The sequence below is a fragment of the Staurois parvus genome, unplaced genomic scaffold (assembly GCF_062004578.1).
Source record: "Staurois parvus isolate SC_StPar_1 unplaced genomic scaffold, SC_StPar_1.0 ptg000225l, whole genome shotgun sequence".
In the NCBI taxonomy this organism is placed as follows: Eukaryota; Metazoa; Chordata; class Amphibia; order Anura; family Ranidae; genus Staurois; species Staurois parvus.
Genome location: NW_028318021.1, coordinates 613424 through 639125, shown reverse-complemented (window position 1 = coordinate 639125; position 25702 = coordinate 613424). Strand labels below are relative to the sequence as shown.

Sequence of the window (25702 nt, the reverse complement as noted above, 5' to 3'; positions counted from 1 at the left end):
CATCTGAGACTTCAAGTTCATATTTACTGGCCAGGTAACAAAGACAGTCATTTACGACAAAGCTTTGTTTGTGTTATTTATGGCAAAATAAAATTTTATAAGGTGAAATAAATCTTGGAAAACTATTATTTGACTCCAAGTTTGAATGCCATATTTTAAAAACATGTTTTGGGATGAAACAGATGCAGAACATTTGGAGAGGTGCCGGGGTCTGTTGAAGAGCAGATGTGAAACTTGTCTGTTAACTTATCTTTAGAAATTCTCTAGCAAAGTTAGATGTTTCACCTACGGGACAGGCCAAAATAGAGGCTTGTGCTTCAGTAGCGCCAATCAGAATATTATACTAGTCGTATTAGGGTCCTTGCACTCGGTACTGATGTACATTCCGTATAAACAAGATTCGTAAGAGAAAAGTCCTGCATAAAAACATGAGGATGGGCATGTACAATAAATGCAAATTATGTGCACATCATGTGCTTGTAAACATTCTTCTAGCTTTTCTTGAGTTGTGTTGTACATGTGTATATGCACATATTTGCACACTCACCAGCCATTTTATTAGGTACACCTTGCTAGTGCCATGAAAATATCCCCCACGTCATTACACCACCACCAGCCTGAATTATTTTTTCCTTCTTTATTTTTAATAAATTGCAAAGATTTCAAAACAAACTTCTTTCACATTGTCATTATGAGGAATTGTTAGAATGTTGAGGAAAAATGTAATCTATTTAGAATAAGGCTGTAACATAAAATGTGGCAAAAGGTAAGCGTTGTGAATACTTTAATACTTTCTGGATGCACTGTGTATATATATATATATATATATATATATATATATATATATATATATATATATACTCACCAGCCACAAGATATACCTTGCTAGTGCCAAGAAAATACCCCCCACACCATTACACCACCAGTATCAGCCTGAACTATTGATACAAGGCAGGATAGATCCATGCTTTCATGTTGTTTATGCCAAATTCTGACCCTACCATCTGAATGTTGCAGCAACCAGTCTGCCCATTCTCCTCTGACCTCTGACATCAACAAGGCATTGTCGTCCACAAAACTGCTGCTCACTGGATATTTGGACTACTCTCTGTAAAGTCCTTGATGGTTGTATGTGAAAATCCCAGTAGATCAGCAGTTTTTGAAATACTCAGACCAGCCCGTCTGGAACCAACAACCATTCCACGCTCAAAGTCATTTAAATCCCCTTTCTTCCTCATTCTGATGCTTGGTTTTAACTGTAGCAAGTCATCTTCACACGTCTACATGCCTAAATGCATTGAGTTGCTGCTATGTGATTGGCTGATTAGCAATTTGTGTTACCAAGCAATTGAACAGGTGTACCTAATGAAGTGGCCAGTGAGTGTATATACGTGTAAAGTACTGTCCAGGAACACAGTTTTTCTTTTCTTCTTTTTTTTTTTTTAACTATCTATACACAGTGCAACTTTACATGTCTGTGTGTACATTGCATAAAAACATTGGGCTGCATTTAGATCAGTTAAAAAAATCAGTTCAAAATCCTGAAAACGTAGAGTATTTAGGTGTCCAAGTGCAAGAAGCCTTAGTACACAAAACCCTCTCGCACTGCAGCAGTTAGGAGGTGGTGACCAGTCTTCAGGGACCACCAAGTTCTTAAATAAGACAATGTGAGAGTCTTCTCTAATTTAGGACTGTTCCATGTCTCAAATACAATTAGAATCTTCTCCTAAGTAGGTAGCCTGTAAGCAGGTTCAAATGCAGGTTAAAGAGACAACTGTTGCCCCAGCCTGGAGGGAGTTAACCCAATTTCCCACACTTTCTGCTGAGCTCTGCCTCTCTCCCTATGCTGTTAATTAAAGGGGGGGCAGTCTGGTTGCCTGCTCTGAAGTTATTGAAAGGGATGTATGCAAGTAACTGGCACACATGTGGTTTCTAGTCTGGGTCTATATACACACTGGGGTATAAAGACAGTAAGTGGTTACCAAGGGTAACGGAAGTCTAACAAGCAGCCTGTCAAGAAGCGTGTACCTGTGAAAGGCGGGACATCCTCTTGTAGCAAGGGAGTTGTTGTCGGCATTATCTCCCCTGGAAGTCCATCTCCCATAGCAATGGGAGAAGATCAGAGAACGGAGGTCGCTGGCCTATGTGCAGGTACAGAAGAGGAAGAGTTGCATGCATGGAGTCAGCACTAGGTGGCTGCATTCTGTTACTGGGAGGGAAGTGGCGGAGTTGCACTGGACGAGTGAAGGGAGCGTGGGCTCAGCATGTCCCTCCTAAATGCAATAAGTGACAGCAGTGGTGTACAATGACAAGGGGCTCAAGAGAGTTAACTAGAGTTCAGTCATCTGTTTTAGTGTACACTGTATACATCCATCTTTGGGTTGGGGGTCTGCATTAAGGTTGAGCTATCCCTGAAAATGACCCCCTGCCTTGTCCAGGGCATTGGGGAGCAAGACACAGTAAATGTACCCCATGTGCAAGGCGAGTAACCCTGTCCAAGGTGCCCAGAGTAGCCTAAGAGAACCCACCCCGGGTAGGCATCTTATGTTACCCACACTTGGCGCATAACAAGGAGAGGAACATGGAGGAAGTACCACCCACCTACCCCTACATAGAGGGGTGTAATCAGCAAAGGCACTTTCATGGAATACAGAGGTGTCATATATACAGTACATTGTTATCAAAATTAAATAATAAAGTAACATATACTTTGTTGTCTAGATAAAGCTTTAACAGAATGCATTAAAGTTGAACTCTAGGTTAAAACAATAAACCCACTACACTTTCCCATGATAATTACCTTTAGCTAATTGCTACATTTTATTCAACCTCTTTGCACCATTGGTACACATATGTGCAGCCTCTCAGCGGGTGAACCTTAGGGCTGAGAGGCAGAATATATGCGTACCAGAATGTAAACAGAGCTGTGCCAAGAGCATTTGCCTTGCGTGCTCCTGGCACAGTTACCAAGGGCTAAAGGTTAGTTCCCGATCTCTACTTGCGATTAGGAGCTTTTTGATTATGTGACAGCTGTGGCAGCCAATCACGGTGGTCACATGATCAGAAACCCTGCTCCGCCATCAGAAACCTCTTAAAGGGCCGCCGGGAGGTGCCTGCTTTAAGGGGTTAAGATACTAAAAACTCTTACATGTTATGACCCTAAATTACAGTCTGCCTATTCATTGCAGGTTGGCAGTTTAGGAGGGTCTTTCTTAACCACTTGCCGACTGCATATAGCCGAATGACGGCTACACTGCGGCCGGCCAGTTCTGGGAGGGTGTTATATGATTTCCTCCCAGAACGCGCTCTCCTGCGCGCCCCGGGGGGTTTGCACCCGGCGATCTCCGTGATCGCTGTGTCCTACGGACACAGCTGATCACGTGATGTGGAAAAAGGCCAATCACAGCGGCCTTTTACCACGTGATCAGCCGTGTCCAATGACACGCTGATCACCGGGAAATGCAATTGCCGGATCTCGGCTACACTTTCCTCACTCTGTCAGAGCATGAGGAAAGTACTGCAGAGAACCGGCAGTTGTCAGAGCAGGGATCAGCACCGATTATCAGGACACTGATGATCAGTGCCCTGATGATCGGTGCCCAGAAGTGCCACCCACCAGTTCCGCCCACCTGTGCCCAGCAGTGCGCCCACCTGTACCTAGCAGTGAACCCTCCTGTGCCCAGCAGTGCGCCCTCCTGTGCCACCCAGCAGTGCCACACACCTGTGCTCAGAAGTGCAACCTAACTGTGCCCAGCAGTGCCACCCAGCTGTGCCCACCCACATGTGCCCAGCAGTGCACCCACCTGTACCTAGCAGTGAGCCCTCCTGTGCCCAGCAGTGCGCCCTCCTGTGCCACCCAAGCAGTGCCACACACCTGTGCTCAGAAGTGCAACCTAACTGTGCCCAGCAGTGCCACCCACCTGTGCCCACCAGTGCCCAGCAGTGCTGCCAGTCAGTGCCACCAGTCAGTGCCCAGTGGTTGTGCCAGTCAGTGCCCAGCAGTTGCACCAGTTAATGCCTAGCAGTGCCGCCAGTCAGTGCCCAGCAGTGATGCCAGTCAGTACCACCTATCAGTGCTGTCTATCAGTGCCGCCTATCCGTGCCACCTCATCAGTGCCGCCTATCAGTGCCCATCAGTGTTGCCTAACAGTGCCCATCAGTGCCGCCTATTAGTGCCCATCAGTGCTGCCTCATCAACGCACATCAGTGAAGGAGAAAAATTACCTGTTTGAAAATTTTTATAATAGAAACAAAGAAACTTTTTTTTTTCAAATTTTTTGCTATTTTTTTGTTTATAGCGGAAAACGTAAAGTGCCCAGCTGCGATTAAATACCACCAAAAGAAAGCTCTATTTGTGAGAAAAAAATTATAAAAATTTCATATGGGTACAATCTTGCATGACCGCGCAATTGTCAATCAAAGTAGCACTGAAAGCTGAAAATTGGCCTGGTAAAGGAGGGGGTATAAGTACCCGGTAGGCAAGTGGTTAAAGTGCAAAAGTAACTTTCTGCTAACGCGTATGCTGCCCACTGGTTGCCAGAATAGTCCATCATGAGGTGTTCAAATGGTCCTGAAGTCTTACAGTGAAAACATGGGACATCATGACGTTACAAGGTTGCAACAAGACCAGTCTACTGGCTCAGCCTGTAGTTTCTGATTATCAGACTCCATTCTCGGAAAAGGTGCCATGGAGAGTCATATGACGGCAGATTCAGGTACATTTTGTTAGGGGGGGGGTTGGGATGAGGATGGAGGATGGATGGTGGGTGAGTTCTTTTGGGGTGCTACAAGTACCAGGGTCCAGTTTTCTACAGTCTTGGATTCTGACTGTTTCTACTTCAGTTGAGCTCAACGCTTATGGAAAAATTACAGGTTCTGAAGCCATAAAAGTAATTCCCTTTAGATTTATTAGTCTGGTCTGTGAGAGATTCCAGACTTTTAACTAGAGGAAACAATAAAATAAAATGGCCATTATTTATGCCGCCTTGAGTCTGAGTTGACCGCTTACCGGAAACATTAATGTAAGGAGGATTAATTATAGCAGAAAAAAAACTGAATCCTGTACAAATGTGAGAAAAATGAATAAATCTACGGATAAACTAAAATGCCTTTTCAGACATGCCAACTAAGAAGGGCACTTATGCAATAAAGTCAGAAAGCTCCAAAAAAAGCTCATATTACTTATTTTTGACTAGTAGCTTAAATGTTGTATTGAAAACTGTACTCCTGATTGGTCACAGTAGAGACATTTCCTTTATTCATTATTCCAGGATAACAAAATTGATGGTGTAATATTTGATACTCAACTGGACTGCCAATCCTTGTGGTCCCCTCATAGTGGGACATAGGACCTCCATCACTGCACACCTCTCTTCATTCTTCACAACAGAAGGGGTGGTAGCACCTATTTTGTGTAAGAAGCTGTGAAACTCAAAGGTGTGTGGGAACGGAGCCGACAACTATGGAAGGTTTAGCTCACAACTAGAGTCTTCAAGAGGTACAACAGTACAGTGACCCTTTCAACAACATCTTAACTAAACAAATCCAACCAGAAATAAAGAAAAAAAAAAACCTTAAGGGAATATTGAACTGCAATGTTATTTCTGGTATTCTTAATACTGTAGCTCTATACTTCACACTTTTGGGTGGTTTAATCCATTAAAGTATATTTAAACGCATTGTTGAAACCCCTGTCAGGCTTTTTTGCTATTTGTTTCCCATTGGGAATATTTCTTTTCATCTTCCTTTAGAGGACTAAAACCTAACAGGAATTCGAACCCCTCACTACCATCTAAAACTATAAAAAATGTTTTTGCTTTAGATACACTTTAACTAGTGAGAAGAATAAAGCAACCTAATTCATGTACTCCTACGCTGGACTGCGGACTCCACAATGTCAAAATCGCCACATGAGTATGAAAGGAATTTAAGCCTAGTGCATTACCTATAAAAATGAGATTTATTATAAATAGTGAAATACTAACAAGAGAAATAAAATCAAATGGAAAGCATGTCACAAAGGATACAATGTGGTCAAAACGCCTGGAAGTGGTCTGGTGGGGGGACTGTAGACCTCTAGATAGCTGGTGGCAAACTGAGGAAGAGGTACAACCTCGAAATGCGTCAGTAACCAGCTATCTAGAGGTCTACAGTCCCCCACCAGACCACTTCCAGGGGTTTTGGACCACATTGCATCCTTTGTGACATGATTTCCATTTGATTTTATTTCTCTTGTGAGTATTTTACTATTTATTATAAATCTCATTTTTAAAGGTAATGCACTAAGCCCATGTGCCCTCTCTTTGTTTCTTATACACTTTATCTAGTCCTCTAATAGCAACATGTGATCTCATCTGTAATTGTACTTGTTACTCCTCTATATCAAGGACTTTTTTCTCAGAGAATAGATACAGGTACTTCCCCTCCTTCCGAGTCACTCCTTCTCTCCACCCATACCCACCTCCAAGCACCGTCCCTTAATTGTCCCCACCTACCCCCCTCCAGTATGGCCCCTTTCAGAGAATAGAGAAACGATTTTTGTGGTGCTACACAATTTTTATGGAATTGGTTAATAATAATAAGAAAAGCTGTAAAATAGATCCCCTGCAGCGAGCACTAATAGACCCCCCTCCTCAGCAACAACAGATTCCCCCAGCAACAATAGATCCCCCTGCAACAACAGACCACACCCAGTAACAATAAATCCACCTCAGCAACAATAGACCCCTGCCAGCAACGAAAGATCTGCCAGCAGCCTGTATCAAAAGACCGTTCAGCAGCTAGCGAAAATAGACCCCTCCCTCAACAGTAGATCCCAATAATCCAGTGCAAAGGGTGCAGGAACTGCGTTCCCCTGTGTTCTAGCTGAAAGAAAAGCCCAAACTATATCTATATTGTATGTTAGCCCCTCTACCCTTGGACACTGGTGGGTACAGAAAGGATGAAAGAGAGAGATTCTCCCACTCTTGAGGTCTAGAAGCAAAGACCAAACGGTCACACTACCCAGCAGATCCATAGATCCAAATACCAGGTGCTAACACACATAATCCAATTCACAAACATAGAACAGAAAAGGGGAGGGGAACAAATTATCACAGTTTTCAAAGCCAAGGTGTCAAACCTTGCATGCAGGAGATACAGGAGAAGTTAAAAACAGCGCATTACTTTACATTTTGAGGAGAAGGGTGCTCCTTCTTTATAATGAGGAATCAGAAGATATACCATTGTAGATATTAAATAATTTTATCAAGAAAATATATAGATATCCTGAGACAATTTGTGGCTGTGGTCAGGGCGGTATTCCCCTGCCACTGGAAGTCGAACGCCATGCCTCCCCTAGGAGAATGGGCCAATGAGCTGGATTCTATACAAGACTTTGAACAACTCTTGGCACAGGAAGCTGGAAAAGAGAACCAGTTTTCATTTACCTGGACCTCATGGAACATGTTTCGTTACTCATCCAAGTTTCTAGCATGGGCTGAAAATGCCACTGATCCCAACCCTGAGCAGCCATGGCAGAGTATATCCTTACTTTATTCCTACCCTCCTATCCTGACCGGTCTAACCCAACCTCTTTCCTACTCTATGTTGCTTACTTGAGATTTTAAACTACCCATCACATCAAGCATCACCATCATATAATCTGATTTGTGATCCCCTCAACATTAATTTTTGTATGTAATACTGAATGTGTATATACTTTTTGAAAACATAATTTTCATATATACCTACACTTGATGCCAAAGATAGCACTATGCACCTTTTCCTTTGCCTGTTTTATTTTCTATGTAAAATGACCAAATTGTAACATGATTTTACTAGAGTGAATTATTATACAGTACTGACAATCTCTCATTGTACTCCAATATTCAAGCTTCATACAACAAATCTGTATGTACCCTTTTCTGTACTCCATTTTAATAAAATCAGATTAAACAAAAGAAAACATAAGTGCGCCTTGAGGATCTGCATCTTGTTCATCAAGACTAAGTGACAGCATAAATGAAGTACATATAAATGAAATGAAGTACAACTTTAGCTGAGTTATAACTTGGGAGTGCCAGAAAACAAAGCTGGAATGGATAGTTTGCAAAGGAAGGTTGCGAACTGTGAAAGTGAATTTGACAAAGAGTCCTGTAGAGCAGCGTTGACGCCATTGGCATCCAATGCACGGCCTGCTGGCTGCATGCTGCACACCGGTTCTCTGTGTGGCCTCTGTGTGCTGGGGGGATCAGAGGGTAGCAGAGGAGCAGTGGGATGATGGGCACTGAAAAACTATCTGCATTGCAGCACTGTGAGCTCAGACACCACTGATGTAGGTATTATTGTGGCCACTGACTCCAATGATGGGAGTTTTTTTTATTAGCCCACTGATATGCTGGAGGTTATTATTTGTGTATTGACATCAATGCAGGTCAGTGTAGTCAAATCCCCTAGTGTCAGCAGATGTAATAATATCCCCAAGCACAGACAACAATGCTTGGGGTTATTATTACATCCGCTGACACTAGGGGATTCGACTATAGCCACTGACACCAACGCTTTGGATTCCTATTACTGCCACTAACACTAGCTTATTTTACTCCAGAATTCTCCTCAGTGTGTGTTGCGGTATGCTGCAAAAAATGCAACAGTACCAACACTTTTGGAAGCAAAGGCGCATTACAGCCCATTCATTTTGAAAGGGCCGCCTAACTTGATGTAAAGCACCTAAATGCACTTCTATTATGTGGCCATCTTGTAGTGTTGGGCCTCTTATTTCATTTCTCCTTTACCCTACTGCAAGCAGATTGGATTTGGGCATAGAGATGTAGAGTTGGGGAACTGTAAGTACTCAACACATTAAATGTATACCCAACAACAGTAAAGCACTCCTTAATAAAAGATTACCAAATGTTGGCTCAAAGTATGCATACTGTATACTCAACAATGCTCATACACATTACACAATCATCATATATCATATGCAGTAAATGGAAAAATTAAAAACGTGAAAACAGTCCCATATGTCATCTAATTTGGTAAGAAGCGGACAGAAAATAACTGCCACCACAGTTATATGCCTCCCACTGTATCAGAAATCTCCCACAGTATCAGAAATCTTCCACCATGGACTACCACCAAAGAATATCATATTATTATCATCATATCATCATTATATTATCAATATGTGCCCAATCGGGTGTCTCCTCACCTGATGCAATAATCATGCCTTAAAATGATGCCTTAAAATATTCAAGGTGGTCAGAAGCGGTTTTAATCACATAGGTAATAGATTAGCAGCACCAAGGTCACATCTCCATATTCCACAGCTCTTACACAAAAAAAGCTCAAAGAGATATATCCAAAGGAAATCGGATAGTGTACCATTTCCAGTGACTTTTTAATAAGAAATAAAAGGAGTAACACTCACAACGTGTAAACACATACAAGTGCCTATTAACAGCATGCGTATGCACAGTTCACCAAGATAGTTCCTGGCCCCTCCCAGCATGATATCGCCACACAAGTCCCGCCTGCCTCACACGTATCGACCCTCTGAGCTTTCTCAAAGGCTTTCTCAATAATAAGGATTAGATAATAGAATTTGAATATAACTTTAGCTGCCTTTACCTTTCAATATACTGTTCATTTTGCTCAATCTTGATTACCTACAGTAGGTTTATATCATATTTACTTTACATGCTTCCTTTATCACTAACAAAAACACCAAACCCTATGGGCCCATCTACACTGTTGCATTTTAATGCACCCATTCCAACAGGTTAAAATACATGTCATGGTTCCCCATAATAAAGATAATGTCTGTTCCTATTACACTATGGCAGAGCAGAGGATTTAATAAATACATATCCATTTTTTTCTGCATTTTAGGTCATTAAGAGGTCACAAAAGTCAATGGCAGTTCAACAAAATATATATAGCATTCATTTTGATGCACTGGAACTTATATTTATAACCCTTGGTCAATGGCTGTTAACCCTATCGTCTCCAAATTTTCCATTTGAAAACACAATTCAAACGCATGACAACATACAGAGAAAAAACGATGATTCATGAAAACGATGCAAAAAAAGTAACTTTATGCACATGCATAGATATAAATGCACCCTATAAGCTAGGTTCACCTTTTCACAGAATTTCACTTTTCATAATACGGTCAATAAAAGCCTTTTCTAATGTCCTTTCTGTCCAAGCCATCCCAAATTTCTTATCTTTCACTTACCTAGTCCATGGCAGCCTTCAGTCTGCACCTCTCTGTTCAAAATGTAATAAAATGCATTCTAAGTCCTGACTTCTTATAGTATCATGTGACCTTCCAGGAAACTTCATATCCCATCATGTACTACTTTACTGCATCACAGAATAGGGTGTGTTTACCTCTCTGGATCACACCACTCTTATCACTGTAGCGCCTCCTTTTTATTTCCACACACTTTCCTACTTCTTCCTTAAGGCCTGGTTCACACCTATACGTGTCGCAACCTGCTGGGGGAAAAAAAGTCCCTGACCCTTTCCAAAAATGCAGCAGAGGAAAACACATAGATGTGAATGTGTCCCATAGTAAACCATGTTAAATGGACTGTAGTGAGTTTCTGCAACATGCAAAAAGCACTAAAAAACGCATAATGGTGGATTAAGCCTTAAGGTGGCTATACACTGTACAGTCTGATTATACAATCTACTTTAGATCTACCATCAACTACTGTATGTAGTGCAAGCGCCAGCCTGATTTGATACAAATTGAATAGATTGTTCAGGTGGGTCCTCTTATTCCACAGTTTGAGTAAATCTGTTGTAAGCAGATTATAAAATCAAACTGCATAGTGTATGGCCAACATTATACAAGTACATGGGAGGGAGTGGGTGGGAAAAAATCAGCTATCATTGTTCTTCTGTAAACATATATGTCACTTCCAAACTCCATTCAAAGCTAGTGTAGTGGGAGCACACATTTTCTGGTGCGTTTTTCCTGCAACATGCATAGGGCAGCCAGTGATTTCAATGGGCTGCCTTATGAGTAACAAACGTGCCAGAGTAGCTCATGGGATATTTTGGCATTTTGTAGTTGCAAGTTTTGTCATATTTGTAATGCGTTTTTTGCACATGGTAAAATGCATGTTTACTTCTGTGTTTGTGGTGCCGTTAACAATTAATGGTACACAAAGAGCGTCTGGTTCATTTTAGGTGTATTAAGGTGGCCATACACTATACAACCTGACTGTACAATTTCTGTGAAACCTACTTTACATTTACCAAAAATATATAATAGAAGGACACACCTATCTGTCCATTTATATCAGTCTGTATCCAGGCAGGCAGGCAGGCCCTTGCACTACAGAGTTGATGTAGATAGGTAGATCTAAAGAAGATGTTATAATGCATAGTGAGCTTTACAGACATCGCTTCACACACTTTTCCTGTTTTCAGTATACTATAGCTCTGCTCCATACAGGTTGTTATGTGATTGCTCAGCTCCTACACACCCTGGAAATTAACAATCTATGAAAGAAAAAGGTAAGGTACAAAACGATCAATCAGCAGAGAAAAACACTGTCTATGTATTCAGTGACAATGGTGCTCATTGACATTGAATGCATTGGAGAACCATGAAACTACAGAGGTGGGTGCAATCTCCTGGAGGGGGAGGGGAGGCGTAGGGTGTGTGTTAATTAGGTCATCTGCTGAAGTGCTTCCTCACACTAAGGCCCCTTTCAAATGGGCATAATCCATTCAGTCACGTTTAATTCTGTTCCATTTCCATGTGTTTTTTAATCCATTTTTCATCCATTTACATTAATTTTTTGTTCACTTTCGTCTTTTAAATGGAACAAAAATGCAGACCTGTTCTATTTAAAAAAACAGACCTTAACGGAATTGGACAAAAACAGATTTAAACAGACGACGTCCGTTTACAACCGTTTGCCCACAGGAATGCATCTGTCAACTGATGGTTTAAAAATCAGACAAACGGACTGCCCGTGTGGAAGGGGCCTAACAGTTTTCACGTCCTATAGGACATATTTCAGGAATCATGTAGTAGTTTTCTATAGAAGAAACTGGAGGCTGAGACAAAGCCTGTCCTAAAATATAGGGACAGATTTTTCTTTTCTGCAACAGAGGTACATAATTAATTGTATTTTAGTAAATAGGGAACCTGGAATTTAGGGGGGAAAAGCTTTATGGCTATATTGACACTTCTGCTTGTGAGCTGCAATGACTTTTTAATGAATCATAGATGTGTTTTACACATGTTTCACATGTTGCCATTCCCCCATATGAAAGTTGATTTCTGATGGAAACTGAGCCAAAGGTTTATCAAACAAGAATCTTTAAAGCACCGGACCTGCAATGCACTGCTCACAAATGTAAAGATGGGAATGTGAGAACTCCCTTGGAGTAAATAAAAAAACTATACCATATAGTTTGTTTCATATTATTACACTTAATATTATCCCTTTCGAAATGCCGTAATACAAACACATCGAGTATAAACGAAGCCATATGTTTAATCAGCATAAATGGTTAAGGAGGATTATCAAAGACTTTACCTTTCAGTCTGAAGCGTGACTTTGGACGGTTCCACATTTGGGTTCTCCCACTCCATCTGTGGACAATGCATGAAGTAACAGAGGGTATATAGGGCTTCTGGCTCCCAGTACAGGGGCCCCTGCTTGTGGTGCATTGGCGTGCCGTTACCATGCTGCTTTATGTTGAGGGGCTGGAGGTGGTGCATTGCTCGAGACACCAGGTCACCTGAGAACACAAAATGTATATATGCTGAAAAATATTCCCTTTAAAGCAACAAGTTTTCCAAAATACATCAGTGTTTACTATTAAAATGTTGTCTCTTGGATAATACCATAGATTTCTGGATTCACTACAGGCTTGCTAGCTAGATGTAGCAAATTATTGGCAAAAAAACTAACACACCCAAAAAATCAAATCTGTGAAGTTCAGTCGACCTTTCCTGAGAAACATAAGGCTGCTATTTCTGGACTACTTTTGAAAATGCCAGTTGCCTGACTGTTATATTGAGTACAGTCAGATGTTCTTATCTGCTTACTGGTTCCAAATAGGTGAGTAAAGTATTGAAGTCAGAGAGTCACCCTGACAGCCAGGCAACTAGCATTTTCAAAGTAAGCAGTCTGAAATGACAGCCTCTATGTTTCTCTAAGGCAGTGTTTCTCAACTCCAGTCCTCATGGACCCCCAACAGGTCATGTTTTCAGGATTTCCATTATTTTGCACAGGTGATTTGATCAGTTTCACTGCCTTAGTAATTACCACAGCTGTTTCATCTGAGGGAAATCCTGAAAACATGACCTGTTGGGGGTCCATGGGGACTGGAGTTGAGAAACACTGCTTTAAGGAAAGGTTTCCTTTAAAAGAAGCTTGTCATTTTAGCAGCAGATGCTACCTCTGACCTCTTCTTCAGCGCTTTCTAAATTATTGACTCAGGACAAACATGCGGTCAGTAAAGCAAATGGGAAGAAACAACGCCTCTTCTTGATCAATGAAATGTTAAAGTCAGAAAATTATCAGGAGTGGGCAGTAAGCAATTTCAGAAAGTCAGTTCAGAACGGCAGCCTGTGTATCTTATTATATGTTCAGCATATGTACTATATATAAATTTACACATTAAACAACGACCTACTGAAACAATATGATCTAGATGAAAAGTGTGTAGGCAGGTGCCTACAAGATGGTTTAATATTAGATTGAGATTTTGGGCTGCCCAGGTGGGGAAGGGTTAACATTGAGTCTGCCGGTTTCCTGGGCCTTCCCTCCTGCTTGTGGTGGATTTAAATCAGGAAACGGCTTGGTCCAAAGAGGGCCAGAGAGTACCGCATGGGAACAAGTTTACAGGATGTAACTAACAGCAGCCAGCAAGTACTTGTCAGAGGAACTCACCAGCAATGGACTCTGCCAATAATGGACTGCTACCTGTTGAAGTATGCCTGGTTAGCCTAGGGACATTTGTTAGGATATTGTGACTGTTTAGAATTTTGCTATTAGAGGCGTTAAGTAAAGTTTACCTGTTTAAAATCCTGGTCTGAAGTTACTCAAAGAGGTGCATGAAGGTACTTGTTGTATCTATAAGAACATGGCCTGTAGAACGCACATGGGTGATAAAGAAAGCTAGCACAAAGAATTAACCCGGCAGGAGAGTCGGAGGAAATTAAACTATTAACTAGAGAGAGTGTAATGCAGCCAGATGTCAAGGAGCACTACCAGGCTTGGGTGACAGAAGCTCCGGTAATGAGGGGGGTTGGTATCACATCTCCCTCCCTAGCAGTCAGCTCTCTAAAAGAGAGATACTGGGACCAAACCCAAGTATGCAGACCCCATGTATCCAGCCACATGGTACGGGAGAGAGAAGGAGTTAATTATGTGGATGCATGAGGTCCGTGCTAGTGCATGGCAGGACCCCATTCTGTTACTGGGAGTGAAGTGGCAGAGGTATCCTTGTCTGGTGGAGCAGAGCATAGGCTCAGTAGCGTCCCTCCTAAATGCAGTATTCAAAGGTGTGTAGTGACATGGTACAGAATGTTTTACAGAGGGACTCTCTATGTCACAGGACTGGACACAGTGTATGGAACCACCTGTTGATGAGCATGTACAAGAGGAAAAGGTACCCCCATGTGTATGGGCAAGGAGACCTCTCCCACAACTGTACTGCTAATGTAATAGCAATGCTCTGGCTTCTTCCAATAGCACTAGTCACATGGTCTCAGCCTGGGTATCTAAGAGGGCTGACATATAGACAAAGCCAGCCAATCAGAATCTCTACCTGAGCAGGTACTCCCTCCTATCTGAGAGTCAGACTTATGGTGTCTACCTACATACTGCTGTTCTTTCTCTTCTTTTTTTATAACCTACATCTTTATTCCACCACAGCCATCTCCTTCCTACTAGAAGTATTAACTTGCACCTTAGATACACACATTATACTAAATAAAGTGATCTCAGGCTTGGGAGAAGTGGTGGAGGTACCTTTGCTAGGAGGGATATGAAGACGTTTAGACAGAGATATGTAGGATACGGGCCTTTAGGGAGGCCTTTTGCCCTAAAATTGACTTCATAGGTAAGTTTCTCATAGGAGTGTCAGATAACCTTTCTCTTTGGAAACAACAGAATACAATAAAAAGGGAACCCCATTCGACATATTTCCTTAAGGGTCTCTTGTGTGTGTCAGAATCGCTTCTCTCCCCATAGCAGTCAATGAGAATGTTAACAGCCTATTCCCGCCAAGCCAGTCCATTGTGGTGCATTTAAAGGTAAAGTGCATTGTGTTAAGGTAGTCCATTTATTTTAATGGCTGTCATCACACCACTAAAGACCAAAAATCTTAACTTCAGAAATTGTGTAACACTTTGCACCACACCACAGAGTAATATATTACCGTGTGTTGCAGTGTACTGCAATCCAGGTGCTTTGGGATGCTAATCAAAATGAATGGCACAAAGATGCACCAATGTGCTAGGGTGAACGAGCTGAGCTTTAAAGTATATTAAAGTAGGTTGATGCAGTTTAAAAGGAAGCCAAATGCAGGTCAAAAAGAGATCAACTGTTGGCTAAATTCACCTGTCAATGATCTCAAAAACAAATGAAACAAAAGAAAAATAAAAAGCAGATTGCACCAGGAAACAAGTTATATTGCCAATCACCCCATGTCCAAGGCCCATCAATACATGGTCTAAAATAAATTAAAAGGGTAGTATCTACCATTGTGTCTTCTCTTCTATCTTGGATTCCAATTGGGAGATTCCCACCTGCATTTTCACCCCTACTCAGTCTGTGTGTTGTTGCCGGCCTAGGGGGCATGCCTTCTGTTGTTGCTGGCCTGGGGAGCATGCTCTCTGTTGCTGCTTGTTTTAGAGGACAAGCCCTTTGTTGCTGCTGGTCTAAATAGCTAATATTGTGGCTGGCCTAGGGGGCATGTCTTCAATTTTACTGGCCTAGGGGAGCATGTCCTGCTGTTGTTTCTAGTCTAAGGGTGGTGTCCTCTGTTTTTGCTGGCCTAGGGAGCATGTCCTCTTTTGCTTGCCTAGGGACCCTGTCTTCTAGTGCATTCTATGTAGAGGTAAATAAAGAACTATACAAACATGTGCTGTAATACAGCCACTGTGTATGTACGAATAAACAACAATCAGCTCCTCAGGAGGGCTCCTTGCCACTCCAGGGTGGGCTCCTGGCTCCCACACAGCAGAAGGAACCCAACAGGATACAGATTCCAGCTCCATTCCCCCTCAATTGGAGATAACTGCTATGGGTGGAGCTGGTCTTTATGTAATGTGTCATGTGCAATGTAGTTTGCATTATTTTCTGCTACCTATTTATTATCTTCCCTAATGACAAAACATTTGGTTGAATTTTGTACTTGTTGGCCTGTGTTTCTATGGTAACAGCTGCTGAGCATGTATCACTGTGAAAAAAACTGTTTAAATCTGAAGAAACCGATTTTACACTAATACAGAAGACTCAGTAAAAAAATTTAGAAAATATTTCAATTACAAAAAATGGTTAAAGAATTTAAAGAAGGATTCCAGTCTACACCAATCACTCTGACAGGCCTATTCACTAAAACGAGTACTCACACAGAGACTTTACAAGGAGCAAAATTACTAGGAGCAATAGTCATGTCATGTGTGCTATGAAAAGTAAGGTCCTAGACAGCTGATTTTGAAACTTTAATGGAGCTTGGCAAATGCCCTGTGTGTGTTGACTTTCATTTTTTTAAAGGGGCCCAGTAGAACCACCAGCTTAGTAGTACCCTCACTCAGCAGAAGCTCAGCTCATTAGTACCCCTGTTCAGCAGATACCCCGCTCATTGGTACCCTCATTCAGCAGATGTCCAGCTTATTAATACCCTTGTTCAGAAGATCCCCTTCTCAGTAATACCCCCAGCTGTGCTAATGCCCCACTCAGTAAAACCTCCAGCTTTGCTGATCCCCCCACTCGCTCAGTCCTCTCTCTCTGGTCCCTGTTAACCTTTTGCTATAGCTTTCCCATGCTGCACACCACATGTGCTATCAGTTAGTTGATCCGGCCTGCTTTGTGACTTTGATCCATTACACTGAAGAAAAAGAGATGTTTGGAATCAATACCGAGGAGTATGGTAACTGATGAACTTAAATCTCATTGTTACCTAGAGTTGGGCTTTAAGTAATACATAGTTATTAGTAGACTGCACAAAGATTATACAATTATTTTGTAATGTGTGTGGCCAGATTAAGTTAGATAAGTAAAGATAGAATTCTGAACCTCCTCACTAAAAAAAAATATCTAAAATGGTTAACAACATAGATACTATATATAATACTGAAAAAATCTAACATTTTAGAATGGGATGTTAAAAATTGTGTTTCCTTTTAAATGTGCAAAGCATTTTTCTCTTCTGTGGCTGCATATAGACATAATGTAAAAACATTTGTCACATCCTCATATTTATTTGCGTTCCATCTAATTCCCGAGAGACCAATTTCACAGCTTCTAACACAAACCAGATGGACAGATGGAGAAAAACCCAATATAACCCAGAAACATATCTCTGTATTTATAAACGATAAGAGAGTCCTTAGAACCTCTGGTGGCTTCATCATCCACTGTTGTGGTTGCTCTGTAATTTTTTTCACTTTGCCACAAGGAACTTGTGGGTTAGAAAGGAAGACAATTCAGTAACATATGTCTCTCAGACTTTGTTCATTCCCTGCAAGCACAGTGGCTACAGTACTGCATTTTAATGCACGACAGGTTCATAATTATAGAGCGTCTCCAAATCTGTTGGCTGAACAAGAGCGGTGGTCTGCAACCGTATCCAAAAAAATAAAGAATATAATATAAATAAAGGTAAGAGAGAGAGACTGAAAGACATGACAGGGAGGTTGTGAAAGAGAGAGAGAGGAGAGAGAAACTGTAAAAGAGAATGAACCTCATTTATCCAAATAGTGCATATGCATATAGCTTTAAGGAGGAGCTTCAGCCAGGTTTCCAAAAATTAAATAGCAGCAGCTACAAATACTATAGCTGCTGACTTTTAATAAATAGACACTCACCTGCCCAGATGTCCAGGGCTGCGCTCACCCAGGCCGGTTCTTTGCCGGTCTTCATGTTAACTGTGGGAAGCCAACTGTGACTCTTTGCAGCTTCACAACCAGCTCCCCACTGTACATGCACGAGCGGCACTGCACCCTGTGAACGGTCCCATAGCTTCCTGGGAACTGACGTGTGCCAGAAAGTTGCAGGTGGAGGGGGGCAAACTTCAGCTTGGGTCACGAAGGACATTGACTGTCAACTTATGAGCTAAAGAGAACCTCAAATGTAGCCCTTACATGACGAAAGGGCCACACATAATGTTCATTATTTGTAATGCTTGAGAGGACTGTCAGAAACTGCAGACCTAATAGAGGAAATGAGGGTCAGAGAGTGTGGACGTACCACATTTTTTGGCTGGGGATATGCTGCATAAGACAATACAAAAGTGGGAACATGTTAGATGACGTTAGTAGAGACCAATGCTATTACACTACTTAATGTTCCCACTACAGACTGCTGAGGTCCGGAGGCTGCACATCATATACCAAAGCTATATCCCCTCAGCCCTTGGCCTGTAAGTTAAGAAACAGAGACCTAGGCGATCTGAGCGGAAGTGGGAGCGAGTACCTGCCAAACATAAGTACCCGCTCCCAACAAACAAAAAAAAGTAGCCCAAATACGGCAGGAGTGGGGGAGGAGGAGGAAAAGCAGAACTTCCCCTTTTAGGTGAGGTTCCACTTTAAGTTTGCTAAAGCTTACATATGCCTTCTCTTAAAACAAAAGAGGGCAAGGAAGGAAGGATGACAGAGTGAAGAAGAGAAATAAAGAAATAGAGGGAGAGAAGAAATAGAAGAAGGGGAGATTGAGGAAGGACAGAAGAAAGTGGGGAGATTATGACAAAGAAAAAAACAAGGAAGAACGAAAGGGAACAGTGGAAAAGAAGCAGAAAAGAGAAGGCTGCATTCTCAGTATGGCATTTTTTAAACGCACACAAAATCACATATGTTTGTGCACATTTACCAAATGTGTAAAAAGCACTTATCGTGCCTGTGGTGTCATTCATTGGTAATAGGATACTTGAACGTGAGAAGCAGACATACATTTTTCCGCATGGAAAAATGTGCAACAAACATTCAAACTATGTCAAAAACACACAAAGTTCAAGGCTCAAAAAGCTGCATGAGCTACTTTGGCACATTTGTCAAGTGTAGGCCAACTCACTGAGATGAATGAGTTGCTCTATGCGTGCAATGCAAAAGAATGCAAAAAATGCACATAAACACCTCTTGTTGGTGTCATAATGTGAACAAGGGAAAGGAAAGGATGAGAAAGACAGGAAAGATGATGTAAAGAAAAGGAAGGAAGGAAGGAAAACAATAAAAGAAGGATGAGGAAGAAAAATTAGGAAATGAAGGGAAGGAAGAAATAGGAGAGAGAGAAATGAAAAGGGGAGAGAGAGAAAGGGAGAATTAGGAAGGAATAAACGAAAAGAAAAAGAGAAAAAGAGGAAGAAAGGAAGGAAGAGACTAGGAAGTCATGAGAAAAGAAAGGAAGAGGTGATGGATGAAAGGAAAGAAAGAAGGAAGAACGACTGATGACAGAAGAAAAAAAGGAAGGAGTGAAGAAAATAAAAGGAGAGATGAGGGAAGTAAGGCTGTAAAGGAGAGAGGAAAGTGGGATGGAAGGAAAAACGGAAGGAAGAGGTAAACAAAGGAAGGAAAGAAAGAAGGAAGGAAGAGTGATGACAGAAGAAAGGAAGAAGTGAAGAAAAGAAAAGGAGAGGTGATGGAAAAATGGTTGTGAAGGGCATGGGGAAGTGGGATGTAAGGAAGGAAAAAAAGAAAGGGAAGGAAGGAAGAAAAGAAAACAGTAAAAAAAACATGAATAAAGAAGGGAAGTAGACCTTGGACAAACCTCTTTTGCAACAGAATAAAAGGTTATCACGTATGATTGTTCATGTGTTTAAACTGAACAGTCAGCTGAACGCAGCACTAAACACGAGGCACAGCGGAAAAACCCAATTTTATAGAAATTAAGGTTTTTTCATGAGCCAGGTTTCCTTTTAAGGACTGAAGACAGCCAGTACTGGTGCCAAGACTGTGGGAGATTTCAGGGAAGACAGATCGAGATACACGTGATAAATCAGTTGCTTTACTGGGGGGGGAAACGTGTTCCTCCAGCCCCTTTATCAAAATATTTATTTCAACGAGTCATTTTCAACATATGGCTGCAGTCAATTACATGTCTTAGTTTATGAACTGCGAGGTATGAATTCCCAAGTCTGTTTTAACCTAATTGAAAACATTAGTATAAATGGGCCACACCCAGGCCACATACAGCCGCAAATCACAGTTTTAACGTAGAAGAAATGATATAACTTCAACAAACAGTACAAAAGACACAAAGTGCAGCACCCACAGCAACCAGTCAGAATCCACTTTCCCTTTGAATAATACACGTAGCCATCCTTTTGACACTATTATATCAGTCCATATTAGTCAAGGTACCCCCACACCTGGAGGGCATACAGCCCCCAAATGGGTTTTTATAGTGGATATCTCCCCCACACAAGGTTCTGAAACCCCCTCTTCTCTCTTAGGGCACTTTGACTTATTTCGCCAGTAACAGTTGCTAGTATTAGAAGAAAGCTGTACTCCCGACCCGCCCAGATAGTGTATATCTGTATGGAACGGCCTCAGACAGCCCTCCTTCATCAACCATACCTTCCCACTGGGGTTTAGTCATAGAGGTCACTGGTGGATGAGTGTGGTGTTATGCCGACATCGCCTTCTCTGAGAATCAGAGGAATCGCTCCTCCTGCTTTGAGTGGTGCTCCAAGCTTCAGCAGGTCACTGTGACTTTTTTTTGAGTCTTTTTCTTTGCATCTGAAATGCGCCATTTTTTAAGAGCACACTTTCTCATGATTAATTATTTATACAATAAATGCTTTATCATATTCAATTTAGGCCTTTTAAATGAGTTTGGCTTTATTTTTCTGGAGACACACTTTAAAGTCATTTAATCATGGTGTAGGCCTATTACCTTGTGCATTACTAAGCTAGTTGCTAGGATGTTGACAGCATGGTGCAGGCAACATTAATGAGCTGGTTGCTGTGATGCTGGAAGCTGGGTTGTGCAGTGCCATTGGTTGTTATGATGCAGGAACTGTCACTGAGCTGGTTGCCAGGATGCTATTGACTGGGCTGCACAGTGTCATTGGTAGTTATAGTGCAGACAGCTCCAGCCTAGCAACCACTGGCGCTGTGCAACCCAGATGCCTGTGTCCTAGCAACCAACGACGCACAGCATCATTGGTTGCTAGGATTCTGGCAGTGGGGCCCCAGTGTCATTGGTTGCTGTGGCAGTGCCCTAGCAAAAAAGGGAGGGGTGACCAATAAAAATGGCGTTCTTGGTTGACATGCTTCAGGGGACATCTCTGGCTATTCATTATGGCACTTAGCTATGTACATTGTTTATTAAAGCTGAACTCTAGGCTAATGGCTCAATGCACAGACAAAATGCACCTAGGGAAGTTGTTTTATCTGGTAAAGAGTTTGTATTTTTGTCCATCCAGTTCCGAGATTTACACAGTTTTGCTACTTAGTGAAGCCCTGTCTGGAAGTTGAGGTACCTGATCTTTCTCTGCTGTAGTTATGTAACATTTACAGGTCTCGCCTCTCCCAAAAAGCTCATCTGTCACTCTGCTCTCCCCTAGTATCAGCATGTTCCTTATGAGCACATAAGTACTGCAGCACAACTACCTGACGCCTCTCTTTCTCTTTCCAAGTCTAAGCTTTGCTATACAGGGACTGTAATAGGTTAATATTGAGTCAAATTTAAGTACCCAAACTGCGTGCATAAAAAATAATATATATGATGATGTGGTAATGAAAACAGAGCAGCATTAATCTCTGTCTTTTATAGCTGCCTGGAGTTCAGCTTTAAACAAAGCTGATCGACTGAGCAGAAAATGTATCAAACTAGCAAATTGTAGCAGTCATTGCATTTTTTAATTGAATTTATTACCTGAATGGATTTCTCTTTCTGTAGTGCCTCTGGTTATCACCTGAAAAATATCCACTGATATTGAAGTGTAAAAGAACTCCCCCCACACTATTTTTATGTCAATAATTACCAAATTAGTGTCTCAACATTTCATAAGGTTTAGCTGCGCACAGCAATTTCCCGCAAAGCAGGAATAAAATATCCCATAATTAATTGCCATTTCCCATCAATGTGTACCAACCGGTGTGTGTTGCGGCCATTCCTCAACTGGGAAATAATTGACAACGAAACCTAACACTCCGCTAATGCAATTCTGTTAAGGTAAACAAGTCGACCAGTTCATAAAGTGAACGGGGACAATCGGCGTGTTGCCATGGCAACTGGAGGTGACAGCCAGAAGTTTCACCAGTGGCATTTCTCCTCAGATAATACAAATTAGCCCCCCCCCCCTTTTTTTATGAAACATTGTAAAGGGCAACCATGTCATGTACAATGTGGTAACCCACAGCAACCAATCAGAATCCAATATTTAACTGATATGTCTACAGTAAATTGGCAGAATGTATCTCTATATATCTAAAGTGACTATCGACCTATCTATAGTCTATATTATCTACTTATGTATGTATCTATCCAACTATCTATTGATCATTCTATCTGTGAACAGTCTATACTTCCTATCAACAGTCTATAGCATATATCTATTTATCTAGTAACAGTCTATATTATTGATTCTATCTGTCTGTCTGTCCATATATTGATCTTAAATAATATGGCTTGCATTGCCTGCATTACACAATATAATTTTGAACTAAAGAAAATTAATCAATAAAATAATTAAAAACAGGCCCCAGTTCTGTTTTTAATTCACTGTATTTAATCGTGCATAGAAAGCAATGTAAGAATTAACCTTTGAAGTGTTGCTGTTGCCTGTAGGATTATAGTACTGTTGTTGTTGGCAGAGAAGTAGGCAATTAAATACGACGAATAATACAATAATGCTGTTTAGCTACACAGATACAAGTCAGTAAGCTAAGCTCGTTAATAAGTCCATGCAAAGTGTTGTGTGGTTGGATAAAAGGCAGGAACTCACAACAACCAGTCAAACTTTGCCTGTCATGATATACCGCTCAGAATGACGAATGAGAACTGCTTATTGGCTGCTATGGATTACTGTACTGTGTATACTAGAGGCGATTTAATAAAGGTTTTGTGACAAAATTCTGGTGTTGTAGCTGCACATGAAATTCTTGCGCCAAATTTATACAAGATGTGCATTAATTCCTTAAACAATTCTGATGCATTCAACGTATTCATAAAATTCTTTTTTTGTGACACTTACCCAATACCACTATGACTGCAACAAATTAATTAAGAAATACCGCCATATCTGAGATAAGAAACCTGGCGATAAAGACCTATTTCATCTTGGAGTAAATTGTTTCATAAGTCCAGCAATTCTGACGCATCTTTGCAACAAAATCTTATAATTGTTTCCGAAAGGTACATGTATCTGTCACACAGAAAGGTATTTGTTGTGCAGACATGAGACAAACTTCTACAGAGTATCTTGCCACTCCAAATTGTTGGGTTGTTCTCTCTTTTGCAATAAGGAGTGATCATCTAAACTGAATTGATATAAAAATCTATTAATTTTCTTAAAATAAAAAAGAGGTTATATTTGCCTGCTCTGTGCAATATTTTTGCACAGAGTGGTCACCTACCTCCTCTTTGGTCCCCTGCTGGCACTGTCTGCTTCTTCTTCGTTTGATTGCCCCCTTAGCAAGCTGGGTGCTGAGGGGGCACCTGTGCTGGTGTGTTCCCGATCTGCACTGCACAGACACACACAGCACTGGAAAGCCACACACCAACTCCCTTCTCATTTTGACTGACAGCAGCAATGTCCTATGGCTCCCACTGCCTTCAATTTCTCCTAAGACCAGGATGAGAAGAGACTGGTGATGAAGTCGGGACAGTACTGGATCAGTCAGAGGTGTCAGGTAAGGGTTGGGGGGGGGAGATGGGGAGGCCTGTTAGTGTTTTTTTTTTTTTTACCTTAATGCAGGGAATGCATTAAAGTAAAAAAAAACCTTAAATTTCAAAACTACTTTAATGAGATTGAAAAAATAATTAAAAGCTGCAATTGCATTTAGTTATACAAAACCTAGTACAATTTACCACCCACCGTGTCAAATAATCATAACAGCATAAAGTACAATTAAAGGCTCCTGTAAACAAGTACAAAATCTAGTTATTATGTGATGCACAAGCTTCATAAAGTAAAACCAAAACTTCCAGATCCTCCTTCATTTCTATCTCACTCTCCCCCTACCAGACACTCCAACTCACAGTGGGAGGGTTTCAGCAATGGAGGCAGCTCTGCCAATCCAGAAAGAAGTGGGCAGGACTAGGTGTGGCCAGGTTCTGATTGACAAGCTACAGGCTCATGAATCAGCACTGACGATGCCGACAGCCACATCCTCTGCAACCTTTTTTTAATCCCACTGTAGTACAAGCAGTCTACATGAGAGAGGCAACTCTGCTCTGAATTCAGGAGCAGTGAAGCACTGTTGCCATAACGTCACGGGAAGCTGCATTAAATGGACTTCAAGTATCCTAAATACACTTCTCTTATAAGGTGACAACTGCCTTCGAATTGTGCTACTGCATTGTCACAAACTCCTGGAAGCTACAAGCAGCAATGCCAACAGACATTTGCGCAGGCCTGGTCCCAGTTATCACTACCATTAAGCTGATCCAGGGAAATAATGATCAGCTGAGGCTGGAGGGAGGACATGTAGACAGGAAGTGGCTGAAAGAGGCTGGAGGAGATCAGCAGCACCAAAACTTCCCCAAAAAAAAGAAAAAAAGGCAGAATAAATATTTTCTGAAACAAAAACATGGCCGTTGTTTATATTGCACAGTGGTTTAGCAAAAAATAATATTAATTTAGGATTCAGAACTAGTTTACAAAAGTCCTTTTCTAAAGTCCTTGTTGAGTAATGAAATCAGTTTTCAGGAAACAAGGTCAGGAATTAAAAACAAACACTACTGTATAAACCAGTGGTCTGTATAAATTTAGGCAAATTAAAATAATCTACATGAACTGCACTGGTAAATCAAAAAAAGATCTGAAAGTTTATTTTGTTCTGTGAAGAATGTCGGAAAGGTCCAATTTCAAAGGAGGAATAAAGATCAAGCAAGTTATAAACGGCTGGCTAAGAAAGGAACCACCTAAGTAAACAATAATAAATAGATCCGCAATGCTTATGAGAAAGGCCAGCCCAATATAAATTATTTTCCCTGCAATGTTGTGCTATAAGCATTAACACAATTCTATTTACATAGGTTATATACAATTATACATATATCAGTTATATACAAAGTGATATATAATCAGTTATATACAAATATACAATCTTTAAAGAGAACCTGTCATGTGCACAGCTTGTTTAAATCTTGTTGAAAAAAATATACATATATCCGGCACAAAAAAATGTGCTACATTACACATACAGTACTTTCTTTGGATTAAAAAAAAAATCTATGATGCACATGCCATTTGGTAATGTATGCTGAACTCTAAGCAGATATAAATGCCACAAATGAAAGCTATATTATAAAACTATACTCACCTTGGTTCCAGCGTTTTGGTATTC

At 41.1% G+C, this 25702-nt stretch overlaps 1 protein-coding gene across 2 annotated transcripts in view; it reads right to left on the bottom strand.

Moving 5' to 3' along the window:
• LOC149460556 (ankyrin repeat- and BTB/POZ domain-containing protein 3-like) overlaps positions 1 to 25702 on the bottom strand; it is a 317765-nt gene that overhangs the window by 83663 nt on the left and 208400 nt on the right. For both annotated transcript variants that reach the window (XM_089679466.1, XM_089679467.1), the window contains one exon: positions 12552 to 12756. In XM_089679466.1, the coding sequence (XP_089535592.1) occupies positions 12552 to 12756 (205 nt within the window). The remainder of the gene's footprint in view (positions 1 to 12551; positions 12757 to 25702) is intronic.